The 19,973-nt window shown below is 45.2% G+C and overlaps 1 protein-coding gene across 1 annotated transcript in view; it reads left to right on the top strand.

Moving 5' to 3' along the window:
• LOC130115234 (centrosomal protein of 164 kDa-like) overlaps positions 1-19,973 on the top strand; it is a 49,816-nt gene that overhangs the window by 21,755 nt on the left and 8,088 nt on the right. The window contains exons 9-20 of the mRNA XM_056282851.1: positions 1,104-2,964; positions 3,781-3,901; positions 5,637-6,218; positions 6,438-6,569; positions 6,744-6,939; positions 7,542-7,616; positions 7,758-7,880; positions 8,716-8,859; positions 14,630-14,713; positions 14,804-14,872; positions 15,241-15,500; positions 15,841-16,026. Coding sequence (XP_056138826.1) covers positions 1,104-2,964; positions 3,781-3,901; positions 5,637-6,218; positions 6,438-6,569; positions 6,744-6,939; positions 7,542-7,616; positions 7,758-7,880; positions 8,716-8,859; positions 14,630-14,713; positions 14,804-14,872; positions 15,241-15,500; positions 15,841-16,026 — 3,833 coding nt within the window. The remainder of the gene's footprint in view (positions 1-1,103; positions 2,965-3,780; positions 3,902-5,636; positions 6,219-6,437; positions 6,570-6,743; positions 6,940-7,541; positions 7,617-7,757; positions 7,881-8,715; positions 8,860-14,629; positions 14,714-14,803; positions 14,873-15,240; positions 15,501-15,840; positions 16,027-19,973) is intronic.

The raw sequence follows: 19,973 nt of genomic DNA, 5'->3' as shown, positions 1-19,973 counted from the left end.
GAGAACTTTCATCTGAAACTCGACAGTCTATTCTTGTTCTTAGAAATGAAGGCTATTCCATGCGAGAAATTGCTAAGAAATTGAAGATTTCCTACACCGGTGTGTACTACTCCCTTCAGAGGACAGCACAAACAGGCTCTAACAGGTACTATTTAATGAAGATGCCAGTTGGGGACCTGTGAGGCGTCTGTTTCTCAAACTAGAGACTCTAATGTACTTATCTTCTTGCTCAGTTGTGCAACGCGGCCTCCCACTTCTTTTTCTACTCTGGTTAGAGCCTGTTTGTGCTGTCCTCTGAAGGGAGTAGTACACACCGGTGTAGGAAATCTTCAATTTCTTAGCAATTTCTCGCATGGAATAGCCTTCATTTCTAAGAACAAGAATAGACTGTCGAGTTTCAGATGAAAGTTCTCTTTTTCTGGCCATTTTGAGCGTTTAATTGACCCCACAAATGTGATGCTCCAGAAACTCAATCTGCTCAAAGAAGTGCCCATCCAACCAATCCAACTTGTGGGAGCTGCTTCTGGAAGCGTGGGGTGCAATTTCTCCAGATTACCTCAACAAATTAACAGCTAGAATGCCAAAGGTCTGCAATGCTGTAATTGCTGCAAATGGAGGATTCTTTGACGAAAGCAAAGTTTGATGTAAAAAAAATCTTATTTCAAATACAAATCATTATTTCTAACCTTGTCAATGTCTTGACTCTATTTTCTATTCATTTCACAACATATGGTGGTGAATAAGTGTGACTTTTCATGGAAAACACAAAATTGTTTGGGTGATCCCAAACTTTTGAACGGTAGTGTACATGCATGCATGTGTATGCTTCAGTGTATGTGTGATTTAATTATGTGCCATCACTCTCACTGTTTTTTTTTTGTCTAACGTAGCTGATTTTGGCCCTGCAAGGTGCACGATAATTTGATTTTGCATGCAATTGGAAAAATAAATTCCCCCCACCCCCATCTCTCACTTGTCCACCTTCCTCTTCTCACTTCCTCTCCCTTCTCTCCCCTTCCCACTCACTCTGTCTCCGCACGCCTTCCCTCCCATGTCTGTGTGGGATTGGTGGTCTTTTTGTCCAAACCCCTGCCCTTAACAAGGACTCACGCCCGGGCAGACACCTGCATCTGTCAACCCTTTTGGGCAGCAGGGACTGTGACAGCATGGAGGGGGCAGGGCCCACCACCCTGGAAGAAGAGGAGGAGGAAGTGGAGGAGGAAAGCGGAGTGGGAGGGGAGGTTGTTCAGGGAGATGGTGGAGTGGAGGAAAGAGATGTGGGAGAGGTGAGTGAAGGGAATGGAGGGATCGAATTGGAGGTCGAAGGAGCAGAAGGAGAGGAGTTGGTTTCGGGAGAGGATGGAGAAGAGAAAGGAGGTGGGGAAGAGTTGGGGGCAGAACAAAGTGAAGCCAGGAAGGAGAAAGGCAAGACAGAGAACGAGGGAGGGGAGGAAGGAGAGGCAGAGGGGTGCATACAAAGCAAGAGGGAGGCGGGAGAGAGTGTCGAGATAGCTGAGGAACATGTCAAAGGCAGGGAGGAAGAAGAGGGAGATGAAGAGCAGGTGAGTGACGAAATAGTGGAAGGGTGGGAAGAGGAAAGCAGAGAGACGAAGAACAAGGTACTTGGGGACAGTGAGGAAGTTGTTGAGAGGTCTGCAGAGGAGGATGTCAGGGTCAAGGAAGATTCACAGGAAATAGAGGAAGACATTGAGGAGCAGGTAAAGGAGGGAGAGGAGGAGGAGAGTGAGATAGCAGTGGAGAGAGGTTTTGATGAAAAGCAGGGTCAAATAGAGAAACTTATTTCCAGGGACAGGGAGGAGTCTCCCTCAGGGGAGCTGATGGATGAGAGCAGCAAAGCAGTAGAGAGAAGTTTTGGAAAAGAGGAAGTTGATGAGTTGGAGCTAGGGCAGGAGGAAAGGCAAGAAGAGTACGAGACACCTGAGAGGTGTGCCGATGGCGAGAGTGGAGGGGAGGAAAGTGAGGAAGTTGTTGAGAGGTCTGCAGAGGAGGATGTCAGGGTCACGGAAGATTCACAGGAAATAGAGGAAGACATTGAGGAGCAGGGAGAGCAGGGAGAGGAGGGAGAGGAGGAGGAGAGGGAAATAGCGGTAGAGAGAGGTTTTGATGAAAAGAAGGGTAAAATGCAGAAACCTATTTCCAGGGACAGGGAGGAGTCTCCCTCAGGGGAGCTGGTGGATGAGAGTGGCAAAGTGGTAGAGAGAAGTTTTGGAAAAGAGGAAGTTGATGAGTTCGAGCTGGGGCAGGAAGAAAGCCATGAAGAGTATGAGGCACCTGAGAGGTGTGCCGATGGCGAGAGTGGAGGGGAGGAAAGTGAGAAGGAAGAGGTGGAAAGGTGTATAGTTATTGAGGAGGAAGGGCAAGAGAAAGAAAAGGTGGAGGATGAGGATAATGGTGAGAGTGATGAAGATTTGGAGAGATGCTCTCTGAGCCAAAAGCAAATGACGGAAGATGGGGAGGAGAGTGACGAGGAGGCGGTAGAGAGGTGTGTTTGGAGTGAAGGAAGGGAATCGGGTGGAGGTACAGGAGACAAAAAAGGAAACAATTCTGACCAGACACCCCAAATAGCATCTGAGAGTGAGGACAAATTTCTGGAGAAATGCACAGTCGACCTCACATCTGCCAAGCTGACCCAGAGGATGGCGATGTTTCACAAACATTATACATCTGACGAAAAAGAAAAAACACAGTTCACAGGCAGGACCAAGCCTGTGACCCAAAAATACCCACTTCCAGCAGAGGTAGGGTTTGGTTTACTGTGGCTGTGTGACCCTAGCCTCCCTGCGTGCAGCTACTTCCCCTCCCCTCCATCACCCATCACCCAACTTCTGCACACATGCAAGGGTCCACACCCCGCTTTCCCCAAATCCAACTCCACTGCCTTAGGGGCTGTCGCATCCATCATGATTCCCACATCTTACCTGGATCATCCCATCACATTCGAGTGTCAGTCAGAGTCCAAAGCAACCCATTCGAGCCCCTGAGGACTGGATTGGAGAGTTCTGGTTACTCCTGGTGCCTTGTTGACCCTGCCTTCCACCAGCGTGCAGGCTTTTGCAGCCATTTATGCTTTTAGAGCAGATACTGTTTTAGGCCTAGAGATTTTCAGCTAGACACAGGACCAAGTCTATCATTCAGCATTCCCCCTCCTCCCACTGAGTCTGCTTGCTCTGGTTGCAGATTTTATATATTGTTTACTCACCTGACTGATGACCAAAATGCCTGCTTTCTCAGTAGTTTTGTGTTTGTTTGCATGCATTCCACTTGCTAATACTGGCTTGTGAAAACATCATCTGTGATGTGCATGTTTTTACACATGTTTATGCAATTTTTTTGCCTTTTCATTGTGTGTGTGTGTGTGTGTGTGTGTGTGTGTGTGTGTGTGTGTGTGTGTGTGTGTGTGTGTGTGTGTGTGTGTGTGTGTGTGTTTCTGCAGGAGTCTGAGGTCAGTGAGCATGTAGATGAGGCTTCATCTTCTACAGACAATAGAAAGGTACAGTAAAACCTTATAATCTCACGTCCGATAGAAAGCCTAATCTTCTTTTGGCTTATTCCCTGTTTCTCAGGGTTCACCACAAATCCTAATATTTCTTTTAATTAAAAAAAAGTTCATTTTGATCTTTCATTGTGGAGAGAGCCGTGACTATTCTTGATCTATTAATCTATTTATTAATCCACTTACTTGTTCATTTAGTACATGATTTATTCGTTCAAGACACAGTCCCATTGATTGCAGTCTGGTTTACTCTCCCAAGCTCTCAGATAAGGTTTCAGGCCTGAAGGACTTTTCTGCTACTGTCAGTCCACTAGAGACAGATGAGAGAAAGGAAACAAAAGATGAGAGGCTTGGGGAGAGGACGAAAAGAGCAGAGACTGCCAAGAGGTTGGTTCAATTCATTTAATTTTTCCTTTTGTAAAACTGTCACTTGTTCAGAATATCACCGCAAAGGAAAAGGACTGCACATGGTTTTTAAGGTGAAGTGTCACAATTTTTCCCAGTGACTGCTGAGATAGGCTCTAGCATCCCTGCGACCCTGAGTAGGATAAGCGGTTTGGATAATGGATGGATGGATATTTTTATTGGCCATGTAGGTTTGCACTACATGGAATTTGACTGTGGTTTCATGGCTCTCTGTGTACTTAACATAGAATAACAACACTACAACACAACAATCTTCGGATATATACACAAGGATTGACTATATACAGGTGAAATAAAAGGTGATAAACTCAGTGGGGCAGAGAATATATCAGAGATGCTGAAATAGGTGTTAGCAGGTTACTTGCATATATGCCCGAGGAAGATGGACATGACAAAGCGTACCATTATATGTACAATGTAAAGGACAGTATATACAAAATGGTTGCATTTATTGACAGTGTTAAGTATTCATTTGAATGACAGCCTGCGGAAAGAAACTGTTTATATCTGGTTGTTTTGGGGTACAGTGCTCTATGGTGCCTGCCAGAGGGGAGGAGTTGGAACAGGTTGTGACGAGGGTGTGATGGGTCTGCAGTGATGTGGCCTGCCTTTTTACTGAGTCTGGAGGTGTATAAGTCCTGATTGGAGGGCGGGTATGAAGTCATGATTTTCTCTGCAGAACTAACTGTCCATTGTAGCCTGTCCCTGTCCTGTTTGGTAGCCAAACCAAACCAGACAGTGGTGGATGTGCAGAAGACAGGCTGGATTATTGCAGTGTAGAACTGAATCAGCAGTTCCTGAGGCAGGTTGAATTTCTTAAGCTGGCGGAGAAAGTACATCCTCTGCTGGGCCTTTTTGAGGATTTTGTCTAAGTTGGATGCCAACCTTAGGTCCTGAACTTTATCTTCATTTTCAACTTTATCTTCATTTATCAGCCCATCAGTAATGCTCACTATAGGACGGCAGCATTTCGGTCTAGTTGCTTGTGTCACCGAGGAGCGCTGTGGATAGGTAAAAAATTTACCCTTTGAAATTTAAATCGAAAAAAACAAACTACAAGCCGTCTTTCTTCCTGATTCTTGGTCATGCCTCCAGGGGGGGAGGGAACAAGGCACAGTGTGCAAGTGTCTTAACTTGAACCAGAAAGAGTTGTTACTAATACTTATTTCCCCAAAGACACCATCGTTTAGATCATGGGCATTTTAAGAAAGTTAAATGCAAAAAGCAGAAATGGCCAGCTGAGATGTAGTGTAATAGTAGAAGACGAGATGGATGATGACATATTTCATGATATTTTTGCGGCACACGTACTGTACAACTGTACATGTACGAACCCGAGTTCACTGAAGAGGAGTTAAAGGAAATGGAGCAACAGAGAGGTGGAGTTTGGGTCTCAGACCACAGCGTTCATGATGAATTTCGAGTATTGTAGGAACAGCTGAATCTGGTCAGAACTTGACTGTTAACAGAAAAAAATTTGCGTTTCCTTAGCCAATATTGTCTGCATTTGACTTTTTTGTTTATTTTTATAACATCCACAATAATGACAATGAAATGTCTCGTTAAGATAAAATTGTGTTTAAACATGATGAAAATAAATTGACAAAGGATGTTTTCTCTTAATATTTACGAGTAACCAATTTTACATAATTGCCCCCTAATTCTTTTGTACATATAATGTCATACCTCTCACCAGACGTATGCAGGCTACTGGCAAGGATAACCCATCATCTCCAAGGGTTGACATGCTCCTCCTACATCAGTCAAGTCCTGTCCCCTCCCTCTCCAGCTCCTCCCACTCTGAGCGAGCTGTGGGGTTTCGCCCAAAGGCTGAAGGCCTCAGCGCCTCTCTGGCACTCCAGAGACCTGAGACATCTCGGGGAAGGCTGGTTCGAAGTTCCAACGCCCAACTCAGGGAATTTGAGTCCCCCATGCTGAATCAAGAGAACTCCCTAGGAGAAAACCCGAGCACCGACCCCCCTAGAACAACTTGCAAGGATAAGAGAGGTAGCGAGGAGACAGGACAGGAGCATAAGGAAGAAGAGAGGAGAAAAAAAATGGTAGGGGTGGAGAGGGAGGAAGAGGATGAAAGGGAACAGGAATGGAGACAGGAGGAGAGAGAAAGGGAGAGCAGAAAGGCTGAGAAAGAGGTGGAAGAGGAAAAGGAATGTATCACAAGGGACAAGGAAAAGAGGATTCGCCTCCTCCGAGAGGAGCTGAGGCGAGAAGAAGAGGAAGAGGAGAATAAGTTAAAGGAAGAAAGTGAGGAGAGAGTCAGGTAGGTATATAAACTGGTAGAAATGCCAGGATCTTATCAGTTCAAAACCAGCTTTTTAACTAATGAAATTAATGATTCTATTAAATATGCTCATAAAGGACTTCAAGGGTTCAATATATCCAGTTTGTTCTGCTTTAAGAGCTTCTCCAATGGGTTCCTGAAACTCAACTTTTTTTTTTTAAACCACTTATTGGTGTATGTATGTGTATGTACCAATAGGGCTCTGCGACAATTTCTCCAGTCAAAGAGGAGAGAGGAAGAAGACCGGCTGAATGAGGAGTCTGATAGGAGGCTAGAGGACCTGAGGGAGACTGCTCGTAGGGAGAGAGAGAACCAGCAATGCATGCTTAGGTCAGACATGGACACAGACACAAACACGCATACACACACAAAGTTTGTGTATGAAAATGTGACCTATTGGTAAAGTAGTAGAAGTTGCGGTTAAGCCAGTTCAGTCAAGACAATCGCAGTGTCCACAATCACAAAATAGCATTTGATTACTGTGTGTGTATGTCCTGTTCTTAGGGAGGAGTGTGAGGCTACACTGAAGGAGCTCCATTTCAGTATCGAGGCAGAACAAGCAGCTGAGCAAGATAGGCTAGAGGCTGAGAGGAGGCGGGACTTGGCACGCCTAAAGGCGGACGCAGAGGAGAAGCTACAAGCAGAAAGGCAGAGACTTCTTGCAGAGCAGGAGGAGAAGATGAGCACTCTCAGACAAGAGGTGACATAAAAGTTGCTGCAGTATGAGGTTGGCTGGCTCGGATCTACTCCCATGAATGACTTGTGTTTGCTGACATTGGTCACTCATGAAGGACAGTCAGTTTTGTGATCACAGCATGCATGGATGTGTTTGGAGTTGCTTTCGTGATCTTGTATGGACTAATTAGGCTATCATTCCTGATCAACTACAATAGCATTAGCGGTGACTTTACTCAGTTTTTTTTACATGTAAACACATAATAATGGCAACAGGTCAACGAATGGTTGGTTCTAGTTTGACCGCTTAACAAACTCCAGTTCCCTCAAATTCAAAAGGTCTTATGGCGTGAAGAAAACATGCACAAGTATATTAAAATGATATTAATGTAAAGCTAATACAATAAAAAAGAGAAATGAGTGATTCATGGGATTTAATCAAGGCTAGATGTTAATATGTTGGCACATCTCCGCTTAAAGCCTCAAAATGAAAAGCAAAAATAAAAAAATAAAATCAACAACCAGTTAGAATCCGGGAGAACATTTGAAATATGTAGATTAATGGACACACTTACGAGCAACTAGCGTGAATCGGAATCCATGTGAAAAGTGTATGTGTATGTACAGGTCAAAAGCAGTGAAAGGAGGAGGGAGCTGTTAAGTCCACGACCTGAACAGCAACTAGTAGAGTACCAGAGAGAGGTGAGATGACACATACACACACATACACGTACACATACACACACTTATTTGTATCTACTAAACTATCATAGCCATGTTTAGTGTAATGTAGATTAAAAATCCGTCATAAACTCACTTGTGTCCTTTACTGCAAATACCTAGTTGGCTGATGTGCTCCAGGAAGTGCGGGAGGAAGTGCAGCGGGACCACAGCAGAAAGTTGGAACAGCTGAGGGAGGAGCATAGGAGAGAGTTGGACAACATCAGGGAGAAGCACCTTGATGAAGTAAGGAGCATCTGAAAATACTCACGACATTTACAATGAGCTGTTGCTCTTCTCCTGACAAGTTTGCAGTTAAAACACCGTGGAATAAAATTAAATTCCTGTGTTGCAAACAATACAAGCAACAAATGGGAGTGCAAGGATAAACTACTCCTATAAACAGACAAGAAGAGGTGCTTGTCGAGGACAAAGGTAGGACTGATGGGAATGATCAAGTTTGTTTGGCCAATACAGAACAGAACACTGTCCCTGATGGTGGCACTCCCATCAGACATAACCTGAAACCATCTTTTTGTTTTCTTCATTTTTTTTATTGCAACTAAAATGGGGTACAACAAAATAGGGGAAACCATTTTCTTCAATTATTCATACGTTGTTCCAGTGATGTTGTAGAATCAAATGATATTTTTAATACAAACAAATTTCTTAGCTACAAACTAATTAAAATTAACTAACTAATTAATGAATTAAAATTAATGAATTAAAAACTGAACATGTATTGTACTTTGCAAGCTCACTGGATTTAACTTCATAATGAGTGGTTGATTGCTTTTTGCTCTCTGATTTTCTGCTTTCGAAAAGACTTTTCACATTCACAAATATTGACTGGACTTGAACTGGCCTGGAACTCATAACTTCGAGGCATTCTTAAGTTGGACAAAAGCCTTTTTTTATGTTGTCAGATTTTTGTGGCCTAATAAATCTACATGAAGAATTATCACTGATCACATTGACAAATTGTACATATACAAGGTATGGTTTTGCATGTTTGCGTGCGTGCATGCATGCATGTGTGTGTGTGTCCACGTATTTACTTGTATGTCTGAATGTTCACCAGGAAGCAGCTCAGAGAGAGCATTTGCTCTGCACTCTGAAAGAGGACAAAGAACGACTCCAGGTCTCACACACACTCGCCCTGGAGAAACTACGCCTGCAGATAGATACGCAGAAACAAAAGGCACAACTGACACACACACGCACGGTGAGTAAAGAGCATGCACTCACACACACTCTCTTGATGTTTCGCGCCATACTTGTGATGGTGACATTTTGTTGATAACTTCTGTCTGAAGAGGAATGTTTTTATCCTACATAGTACTAAGTACACTTAAAAATTACCTCGCCTTACTAGCCTCATGTCCAACGCTAACTTTAACATTACACCTAGGGTCGGATAAACAATATCGATTTTTCCGATTAATTGCTGTTTTCTTTCGAACGATCTGATATCGATTCTTAAAATTCTGAGATCGATCTCTTCTATGCCTTTTTTCATTGTATACGTGAAGAATTTCGCAAAACATCATTTCAAGTGTGCCTTGCTTCTTGCAGATGTCTCTAGTTTGTATTGTGCAGAGAGTTTCTGCTGAATAAATACGGAAACTCAGTTGACAAAAAGACATCTTTGACAATAAAGGTGGGTGCTGGCCAAATCATCAAATCCTAAACAACCTCAGCTTGAGAAGGTGTTTGTATGCTCTCGTGTTTACTGGAGATGCACTTATTCACTTTTTTCAGTTCTGATCTAATTCCGATACCTGAATTTGGATATCTGCCAATACCGATACTGATTATTGTTGTTATTATTATGATTATTATTATTATTATGTTGTTGGTATTATGTGTAAGGTTACATGAGGCTGTAGTAAACCTCACAGCCCTTCTTATAAAAAGGGCAAAAATATTTTTAAAAAAATGCATTAAATTTAAGTTGTGGCACAGTGGTTAGCGCGGTTGCTGCACAGCAAGAAGGTCATGGGTTCAAGCCCCGGGGTAGTCTAAACTTGGGGGTTGTCCTGGGTCGTCCTCTGTGTGGAGTTTGCATGTTCTCCCCATGTCTGCATGGGTTTCCTCCGGGTGCTCCGGTTTCCTCCCACAGTCCAAAGACATGTAGGTCAGGTGAATCGGCAGTACTAAATTGTCCCTAGGTGTGAATGTATGTATGTGTGTGTGTGTGTGTGTGTGTGTGTGTGGGTGTGGGTGGGTGGGTGAGTGGGGGGGGGGGCTGTGATGGCCTGGCGGCCTGTCCAGGGTGTCTCCCCACCTGCCGCCCAATGACTGCTGGGATAGTCTCCAGCATCCCCGCGACCCTGAGAGCAGGATAAGCGGTTTGGATAATGGATGGATGGATAAATTTAAGTTTATTCCAATAAGTTATTTGCGCTGTAGTTCAAGTTCAAATTTTCATGTGTATGGAATACAACGAAATTCTTGTGCTCTGGCTCTCTCTGCCAGAGGACACACCACACAGAGGACAGACACACCACCCCCCCCCCCAAAAAATAGCTAACAACACTACTGTCCAACATAGACTGTACACATGGATTCATACATTATATACACAATATAGAAGAATACACAATAACACAACATTGTAAGGTGCATATGGGTGCGTCAGCGGTTCAGCAACCTCACTGCCTGTGGAAAGAAACTATTACTGAGATGGGTGGCGTGTGATTTGATGCTCTAGTAATTTTTTTTTTTTAGATGGAAGGAGCGAGAACAGAATATGAGCGGGGTGGCTGGTGTCCTTAATGATGTTTTGGGCTTTCCTTTTGCAGCGAGTGGTGTCAATATTAGGAAGTTGTGGTAGTTCCTTGCCAATGATTTTTGCTGCTGTCTTTACAGTAATTTGAAGCAGTCTGCAGTCCTGAGCAATCAGGTTACCAAACCACACTGTAATACAGCCTGTCAAGAATACATTGACATACTTCAGAAAATACAGTCTCTGCTGTGCCTTCTTCAGGATGTAATTGGTGTTGAGAGGTGTTGAGAGTTTGCAGCAAGCTAAGTAGGGCACTCCAGACGTCCATCTCCCCAGCAATGCCCTCCAGCTCCTCCTGGGGGATCCCAAGGTGTTCCCAGGCCAGATTGGACATATAGTCCCTCCAGCGAGTTCTGGGTCTACCCCGGTGTCTCCTCCCAGATGGACGTGTCCAGAAAACCTCCAAAGGAAGGTGCCCAGGAGGCATCCTAATCAGATGCCCGAACCACCTCAACTGGCTCCTTTCGACGCGAAGGAGCAGTGGCTCTACTCCGAGCTCCCTCCGGATGTCTAAGCTCCTCACCCTGTCTCGAAGGCTGATCCCAGATACCCTATGGAGGAAACTAATTTCAGCCGCTTATAGCCGCGATCTCACTCTTTCAGTTACTACCCAAAGCTCATGACCATAGGTGAGGGTTGGAACAAAGATTGACCGGTAAATTGAGAGCTTTGCCTTCCGGTTCAGCTCCAACTTCACCATAATGGTCCGGTACAATGTTTGCATTACTGCTGATGCTGCACCAATCCGCCTGTCAATCTTCCGCTCCATCCTACCCTCACTCATGAACAAGCCCAAGATAATTTATCTCCTTCACTTGAGGCAACAACTCATCCCCAACCTGGAGGGAGCAATCAACCATTTTCCGGTAGAGAACCATGGCCTCAGACTTGGAGGTGCTGACTCTCATCCCGGCCATTTCACACTCAGCTTCAAACCGCCGCACTGCACGCTTGTGGTCATGTTCTGATGAAGCCAACAAAACCACATCATCTGTGAAGAACAGAGATGCAATTCTGAGGTTCCCAAAATGGACACACTTCTCACCTTGGCTGCGCCTTCGGATCCTGTCCATGAATATCACCAACAGAATCAGAGACAAGGGACAACCTTGGTGGAGTCCGGCACCCACCAAGGTCGTTGCTAAACATCGGAACACGAAAAGAGCCATTGACATCAATAGCTCTGATAACGACTCCAAATAGGCTAAATATCTGAGTTTCATCACCAGCCGGTCAGACTAGCTTGGTCTAGTCAGAAAGGCACAAACTGATGAAGCCTCTTGGATGAGAGGCGAAACGTCTTCATGGATATATAACCAAGTCCAGTTGCACTTGATTCAATTCCTTTGGATACCCACCAAAAATGTGTTTGACTTTGTGCCGAGAATGCAGACACAGCTCTCACTTTGGTTATACAAGGACCGTATGGCTTGTAGCAACTGCCCCGGTACCTCATACTCCCACAGTACCCCCCCACAGAGTGCCCCGGTATACACGGTCAGAAGCCTTCTCCAAATCCACAAAACACATGTAGACTGACTGGTCAAACTCCCATGGCTCCCTTAGTACTTCCACAAGGGTAAAGAGTTGGCCCGTTGTTCCATAGCCAGGATGGAATCTGCATTGTTCCTCCTGGATCTGAGGTTCAACAATCGGTCGGAGCCTCCTTTCCAGCTGCCTAGAGTAGACTTTCCCAGGGAGGCTGAGCAATGTGATGCCCCGATAATTGGAGTACACCCTCCGGTACCCTTTTTTAACTATGGGAACCACCACCCAAGTCTGCCACTCTCAGGTACTGTCCCCGACCTCCACGCAACTTTTAAGAGGTGTGTCAGCAAAGACAGCCCAGCAATGTCCAGATCCTTCAGCATCTAAGGGCGAATCTCATCCACACCTGGTGACTTGCTACTGAAGAGCTTCTTGACTACCTCAGAGACCTCTGCCAGGGATATGGATGGGGCTTCCCCTGAGTCTTCAGACTCTACCCCCTCCATTGACGACATGTTAGCCGGGTTCAGGAGCTCCTCAAAGTGTTCTTTCTACCGCTCGACAACATCCCCAGTCCGTGTCAACAGTTCCCCTCCCCGGCTGAACACAGCCTGAGTCAAGCCCCGCTTCCCCTTCCTGAGTCGCTGGATGGTTTGCCAGAACTTCCTTGAGGCCAACCAAAAGTCCTCCTCTATAACCTCGCCGAGCTCCTCCGACACCCGAGTTTTTGTTTCTACGACCACTGAAGCTGCGGCCCTTCTGGTCTCCCGGTACCTGTCTGCTGCTTCAGGCCCGAAAGGCCTCCTTCAGCCTGATGGCGTCCTTCACCGCCGATGTCCACCAGTGGGTTCTTAGTTGGCCACCTTGACAGACATCAATGACCTTATGAGCACAGCTCCTGCCTGCCGCATCTGCAATAGAGGCTTTGAACATGGCCCACTCAGACTCTATGTCCCCAGCCTCCCTTGGGATACACAAGAACTTCTTCCAGAGGTGGAAGTTGAAGACCTCACGGACAGGGGCCTCCATCAGATGTTCCCAGTTCACCCTCACTACACGTTTTGGTTTGCCAGGTCTATCCGGCATCCTTCCCCGCCATCTGATCCAACTCACCATCAGGTGGTGATCAGTTGACAGCTCTGCTCCTCTCTTCACCCGAATGTCCTAAACACACGGCCACAGATCTGAGGATATGACCACAAAATCAATCATCGAAGAGGTTTATGGATGTGGTGAGGGAAGACTTGCAGGTAGCTGGTGTGACAGAGGAAGATGCAGAGGACAGGAAGAAATGGAAATGGATGATCCGCTGTGGCGACCCCTAACGGGAGCAGCCAAAAGTAGTAGTAGTAGTGTCCTTCCCTTTCTGGTGAACAGGCACTATTTTTCTTAAGGCTTTCTCAAACAATCATGCTTTTTTCATCTAATAAATCAAAATCGAGTTAAATTTTATTTAATAAATCAAAGTTTTTGCAGTGCTGTGACAGTTTTGAGAAATTTAGTTGTGTCCTAAAAATAATCAATTACTTTGACAGATTTGCCCAAAGTTTCATCCAAAAAGCATTGATTTCCTCCAAGTGTACAGTTCACTGGTTGGTCGCTGGGAATCTCATACCATGCCGTCTGAGTGAGAATCATACTGCATTTCCTCATCATCCTCCTCCTGGCTCTCTGTGACGGGCGGATCTAGCGCCTCCTGCACTTCCTCCCCGGGCTCAGCTGCTGAGGAGGTTACGCAGCGCCACAAACTTAACACACACTGGGTCCCTCTCATACAGTCACTACGTCATCTACGGCCATTTTAAATTTCTCCGAATTACTGTGGAATTTAGGAGACTCCAGGTTTATGTTTTGCAGGGTTTCACTTGTTTCTACGCAGTCTTGTTACACCCCCACCTCCTCACTACCCCCCCCCCCCCGGGCTTCAGCCACATGGTCAGCGGCTTCCGCATCCTCTGCTTCCCGCTCTCTATGCGGGCAAGTGAAGTGCGTGTCCCACGTCCCTGCACTCAAAACACTTAACACTACCTGAACTCATATACACCATTTTGGCTATGGGCTTAAAATTGCATTATTAGCTACATATTTTAATTCATAAAAAAACATCAGACTGGAATCTGGATCAGTCGAGGATCGGTAATGTAAGTTCGATGTCCAATGAGTGAATTACATCAGTATTGGCACCTGATATCGATATTGGATCGACTTGATCCCAACTCTAATGTTTACCTCAGCTTTTATGCATTTCAAGCAGGTTTCTATTGTGATGCACTGTGTTATTGTATCAGTGTTGATCATTATCTTTTTGTCAGATAAAAGTGATTTCTATGTAATGTCTAACATTACCCCTTTATGCACCATGTTAGAAGCTTCCTTTTACAGTTCACAGCGTTAATCCTTAGAGGAAATTTTTCTATCTTAGCCATATTGGTGTTGTAACTAAAATATTTCTAATTGAATCAATATGGAATTTAACTGAATTGAAATCAAATCAAATTGGGACCTTCTGAATTAAAATCGAATTGAATCGGAAAATCAGTGCTAATACCCAGCCCTAATAGCACCTTTTCATGACAAGATTCTTCATTCATGCATGAGAATTCGAACCCGTGAGACATAAAGTTTAACACACACACACACACACACACACACACACACACACACACACACACACACCTTTCCTTTCAAGTGCATAAATCTTCCTGTTTGTGTCCCCCAGGAGTCAGAGCTAAGGGATCTAGCTGAGCAGTTGGAACTGAGAGCAAAAGAGCTGAAAAACCAGGAGGCACTGCTACAGACCAAGGTCTTTTATCCCAGTTCAATCAATAAACCGATTGCTGATGGACTATTTTGAATCGGGAATAATCGGATTCCATTCACTTGGGTCTTTCAGGCTGCAGATCTGAAGAGAAGAAGGAGGAAGCTTGGGGAAGAGGAGGAAGAGGTGGACAGAGTGACAGAGGTGGGGAGTTGCCCTTTTTCTTTATCAGGACTGATGTGTAGATTCAGTTTTCCACCTGTTCATTTGTGTACTATCTACCCCCAATCCTTAAATACATCTACACTCCCACCTACTTATAATCGATCCTTCCATTACCCTTTAAATGCCTCCTTCTCCGTCCATCCGTAAAACATTTTTTTGCCAGTCCACCATTCTGCCAATCATCCATTCATGCATCCAACAATTTCTGAACCCATAACCAGTGGGTCTACTTACCCTGCTATCTATACTTCTTTATCCGTGTGTGTGTGTGTGCGTGCGTGCGTGCATGCATGCGTGTGTGCATGTATGTGCATTAATAGATATGCATACATGTGTTTTTTCCTTAGGCCTTACCCAGGCTGATCCAGGAGAGAGACAGGCTTAAGGAGCAGCTGGACAGGGCTAGGGAGGAGACGGACAGAGCCCGAGAACTCATGCAAAGAGCAAGGGAGGAGAGGAGCGAGGCTAAAGAGGAGGTGGAGAGGATAAGGATGGATAGAGACAAAGCCAGGGAGGAGAGCAGGAGAATGAAAGAGGACAAGGAGCGGTTGGAGAACAAGTTAGAGCTACTGCAGGAGAGGTGTGAGCGCCTCAGCTGCAGAGTCAGGTACAGGCTTTCTCACCAGGTCTGGAAAACAAGGAATATGCCCTTACCCACAGTGGCAATAGAATTATCTTGTATCCATGTATCACCAACATTACACATATTGACTGTTTTCCAAGCCTTGAGCCATTTTGTTCACACAGGGTTTTAAACATATTTGAATAGACTTTCAAAAATGGATTTGAATAAATATTATGTGCTTGCAGTAAAGGTTGCAATATTTGTTTATTAGACATTTGTGGAGTCAGGAAGAGCACACATTATCTGTTGTTTCTGCTCCTGTTTTGGCTGATGCAGTTACTTCCCTACATGGTTTCTCTTGGGGTGTGTTTTGTCCATGCAGTGAGCTGGAACAAGGGAAGGAAGTGAGAATCTCCCCTAAACCACGACGTGAGCAGGAAGACAAGAAAGGGAACAAGACAGAGGTGGAGGCTCCTTCTAGTGCCAGGAGAGATGCATCGCTACATGTAGATGACCTGGAAGACCCTCCTGTCTCGCCTGTACCTGATAGCCACAGCAGCCTAGATGAGTGAGTAGAGATTGTGTGTGTATGTTTGAGTGGTGTGTGTGAGTGACAGAAAGAATGGACAGAATTTTTTTTGGATGGATAGAAATTCGCCATATGGTAACGTAAGGTATTAAGGATTAAGGATTATTAAGGATCAATTGATTGTTTCTGGCCCCTTACCCATGAGGGGCAATGATGAGATGTACAGTAGGCTCACCTCAATGAACCGCTGGCTGGCTCATTACTGCAATGAGCAGGGATTCAGTTTTGATAACTGGCCTTCTTTCTGAGGCTGGCTTTACCTGCTGAAAGCAGATGGCATTCACCCTACTGGGGACGAAGCCGCTCATTTCGCAATATAGATGTTTAGTTTGATGCTAGGGACTTATCATTTAGCCGGTTGAGGGTGATTAGAGATCTCTCTTGATACTTTGACAAAGCTCATGTCAGCTTCTAAACCAACTACTTGCCTACTTAATCCGTTACTAGCAAAACTTTTTAAAGACCTCTGGCCTTTCCTGGGACCTACAATGCTAGACAAGTTCAAGTTCAACTTTATTGTCATGTGTTTAGAATACAAAAGAATTCTTGTGCTCTGCCTCTCTTCATTTCAACACAAAGACAAATAACACATGGACAGCCATCCCACCCAAAAAGAAAGAAAAAACAAAGAAAGAAAACATAGACTATGTACACAATGAATTCATACATTGTGTACACATTATACAGTACACAATAACATAACAATGTAAGGTGCATATGGGTGCGTCAGTTGTTCAGCAACCTGACTGCCTTTAGAAAGTAACTATTACTGAGATGGGTGTTGTGTGATGTGATGCTCCAGTAATGTTTTTTGGGGGGGGTTTTGGGATGGAAAGCGCGCAAACAGAACATGAGCAGGGTGGCTGGTTTCCTGGCGGCCTGTCCAGGGTGTCTCCCCCGCCTGCCGCGCAATGCCTGCTGGGATAGGCTCCAGCATTCCTGTGACCTGGATTCGAATAAGTGGCTTGGATAATGGATGGATGGATGGATGTTTTGGGTTTTCTTTTTGCAGTGAGTGGTGTAAATATAATGAACTTGTGGTAGTTCCATGCCAATGGTTTTAGCTGCTGTCTTTACAGTCCTTTGAAGCAGTCTGTAGCCCTGAGCTGTCAGGTTGCCAAACCACACTGTGGTACAGCCTGCCAAGACACTCTTGATGGTGCTGTGATAAAAGTTCATAAGAGTTTTGGTATGAGTACCAAAACTCTTGAGACACCTCAGAAAATACAGTCTCTGCTGTGCCTTCCTGAGGATGCAATTGGTGTAGAAAGACTATGTGAGGGTGTCTGTGATGTGTAAACTGAGAAATCTGAAACTGTTGAATGCAACTGAGATGCAGGGTTTGGAAAAGATGTATCTCAACTGTTCCAACACTCCTGCCACCACTGGTTTATGCTTAGCTAGCTGTTGTCCTTCTCCTCTCTTCGATTGGCTGTTGCACTGTTTGGGCATCTTCCTGGCTTTGACAAACGCCCAGTTAGGATGACCACACTTAACCAGGACCTGTTTAATATGGGAGTACTCCCCTTCCCCGACCACTGTGTCAGTGGGGACGTTGTCAGTTTGGTGGTACAGTGTCCTGATGACTCCTAGTCTGTGCTCCAGTGGATGATGAGAGTCAAACCTTAAGTACTGATCAGTGCGTATGTGTTGGTTTACGGTAAAAATCAACAATCAAATTTACGCTATCTACTACTACTACTACTTTCGGCTGCTCCCGTTAGGGGTCGCCACAGCGGATCATCCGTTTCCATTTCTTCCTGTCTTCTGCGTCTTCCTCTGTCACACCAGCCACCTGCATGTCTTCCCTCACCACATCCATAAACCTCCTCTTTGGCCTTCCTCTTCTCCTCTTCCCTGGCAGCTCCATATTCAGCATCCTTCTCCCAATATACTCAGCATCTCTCCTCCACACATGTCCAAGCCATCTCAATCTTGCCTCTCTTGCTTTGTCTCCAAACCGTCCAACCTGAGCGGTCCCTCTAATATAATCGTTCCTAATCCTGTCCTTCTTCGTTACTCCCAGTGAAAATCTTACTATCTTCAACTCTGCCACCTCCAGCTCCGCCTCCTGTCTTTTCGTCAGTGCCACTATCTCCAAACCATATAACATAGCTGGTCTCACAACCATCTTGTAAACTTTCCCTTTAACTCTTGCTGGTACCCTTCTGTCGCAAATCACTCCTGACACACTTCTCCACCCACTCCACCCTGCCTGCACTCTCTTTTTCACCTCTCTACTGCACTCCCCGTTACTTTGGACAGTTGACCCCAAGTATTTAAACTCAGATGCCTTTGTCACCTCCACTCCTTGCATCCTGACCATTCCACTGTCCTCTCTCTCATTCACGCATAGGTATTCCGTCTTGCTCCTACTGACTTTCATTCCTCTTCTCTCCAGTGCATACCTCCACCTCTCCAGGCTCTCCTCAACCTGCACCCTACTCTCGCTACAGATCACAATGTCATCCGCGAACATCATCGTCCATGGAGACTCCTGCCGGATCTTGTCCGTCAACCTGTCCATCACCATTGCAAACAAGAAAGGGCTAAGAGCCGATCCTTGATGTAATCCCACCTCCACCTTGAACCCATCTGTCATTCCAACCGCACACCTCACCATTGTCACACTTCCCTCATACATATCCTGCACCACTCCTACATACTTCTCTGCAACTCCTGACTTCCTCATACAATACCACACCTCCTCTCTCGGCACTCTGTCATAAGCTTTCTCTAAATCTACAAAGACACAATGCAACTCTTTCTGGCCTTCTCTATACTTCTCAATCAACATTCTCAAAGCAAACATCGCATCTGTGGTGCTCTTTCGTGGCATGAAACCATACTGCTGCACGCTGATCGTCACCTCTCCTCTTAACCTAGCTTCTATTACTCTTTCCCAAATCTTCATGCTGTGGCTGATCAACTTTATACCTCTATAGTTGTTACAGTTCTGCACATCGCCCTTGTTCTTGAAAATCGGTACCAGTATGCTTCTTCTCCACTCCTCAGGCATCCTCTCACTTTCCAGGATTGTGTTAAACAATCTAGTTAAAAACTCCACAGCCATCTCTCCTAAACATCTCCATGCCTCCACAGGTATGTCATCAGGACCAACTGCCTTTCCATTCTTCATCCTCTTCATAGCTGCCCTCACTTCCTCCTTGCTAATCCGCTGAACTTCCTGATTCACTATCCCTACATCATCCAACCTTCTCTCTCTCTCATTTTCTTCATTCATCAGCCCCTCAAAGTATTCCTTCCACCTTCTTAGCACACTCTCCTCGCTTGTCAGCACATTTCCATCTCTATCCTTGATCGCCCTAACTTGCTGCACATCCTTTGCAGCTTGGTCCCTCTGTCTAGCCAATCGGTACAAGTCCTTTTCTCCTTCCTTAGTGTCTAATCTGTCATACAACTCACCATACGCCTTTTCCTTTTCCTTTGCCACCTCTCTCTTTGCTTTACGCTGCATCTCCTTGTACTCCTGTCTACTTTCTTCATCTCTCTGACTATCCCAACTTCTTCTTTGCCAACCTTTTCCTCTGTATAATTTGCTGTACTTCCTCATTCCACCACCAAGTCTCCTTGTCTTCCTTCCTCTGTCCTGATGACACACCAAGTACCGTCCTAGCTGTCTCCCTCACTATTTCTGCAGTGGTTTTCCAGCCATCTGGCAACTCTTCACTACCACCCAATGCCTGTCTTAACTCCTGCCTGAACTCCACACAACAGTCTTCCTTCTTCAACTTTCACCATTTGATCTTCGGCTGTGTCTTCACTCGCTTCCTCTTCTTGGTCTCCAAAGTCATCCTACAGACCACCATCCGATGCTGCCTAGCTACGCTCTCCCCTGTCACCAGCTTGCAGTCTCCAATCCCTTTTAGATGGTGCCTTCTACATAAGATATAGTCCACCTGTGT

This window comes from Lampris incognitus, chromosome 7 (assembly GCF_029633865.1).
Source record: "Lampris incognitus isolate fLamInc1 chromosome 7, fLamInc1.hap2, whole genome shotgun sequence".
NCBI classification, from domain to species: Eukaryota; Metazoa; Chordata; class Actinopteri; order Lampriformes; family Lampridae; genus Lampris; species Lampris incognitus.
The sequence above is the reverse complement of the archived record's forward strand: the minus strand, read 5'-3'. Positions and strand labels throughout refer to the sequence as shown.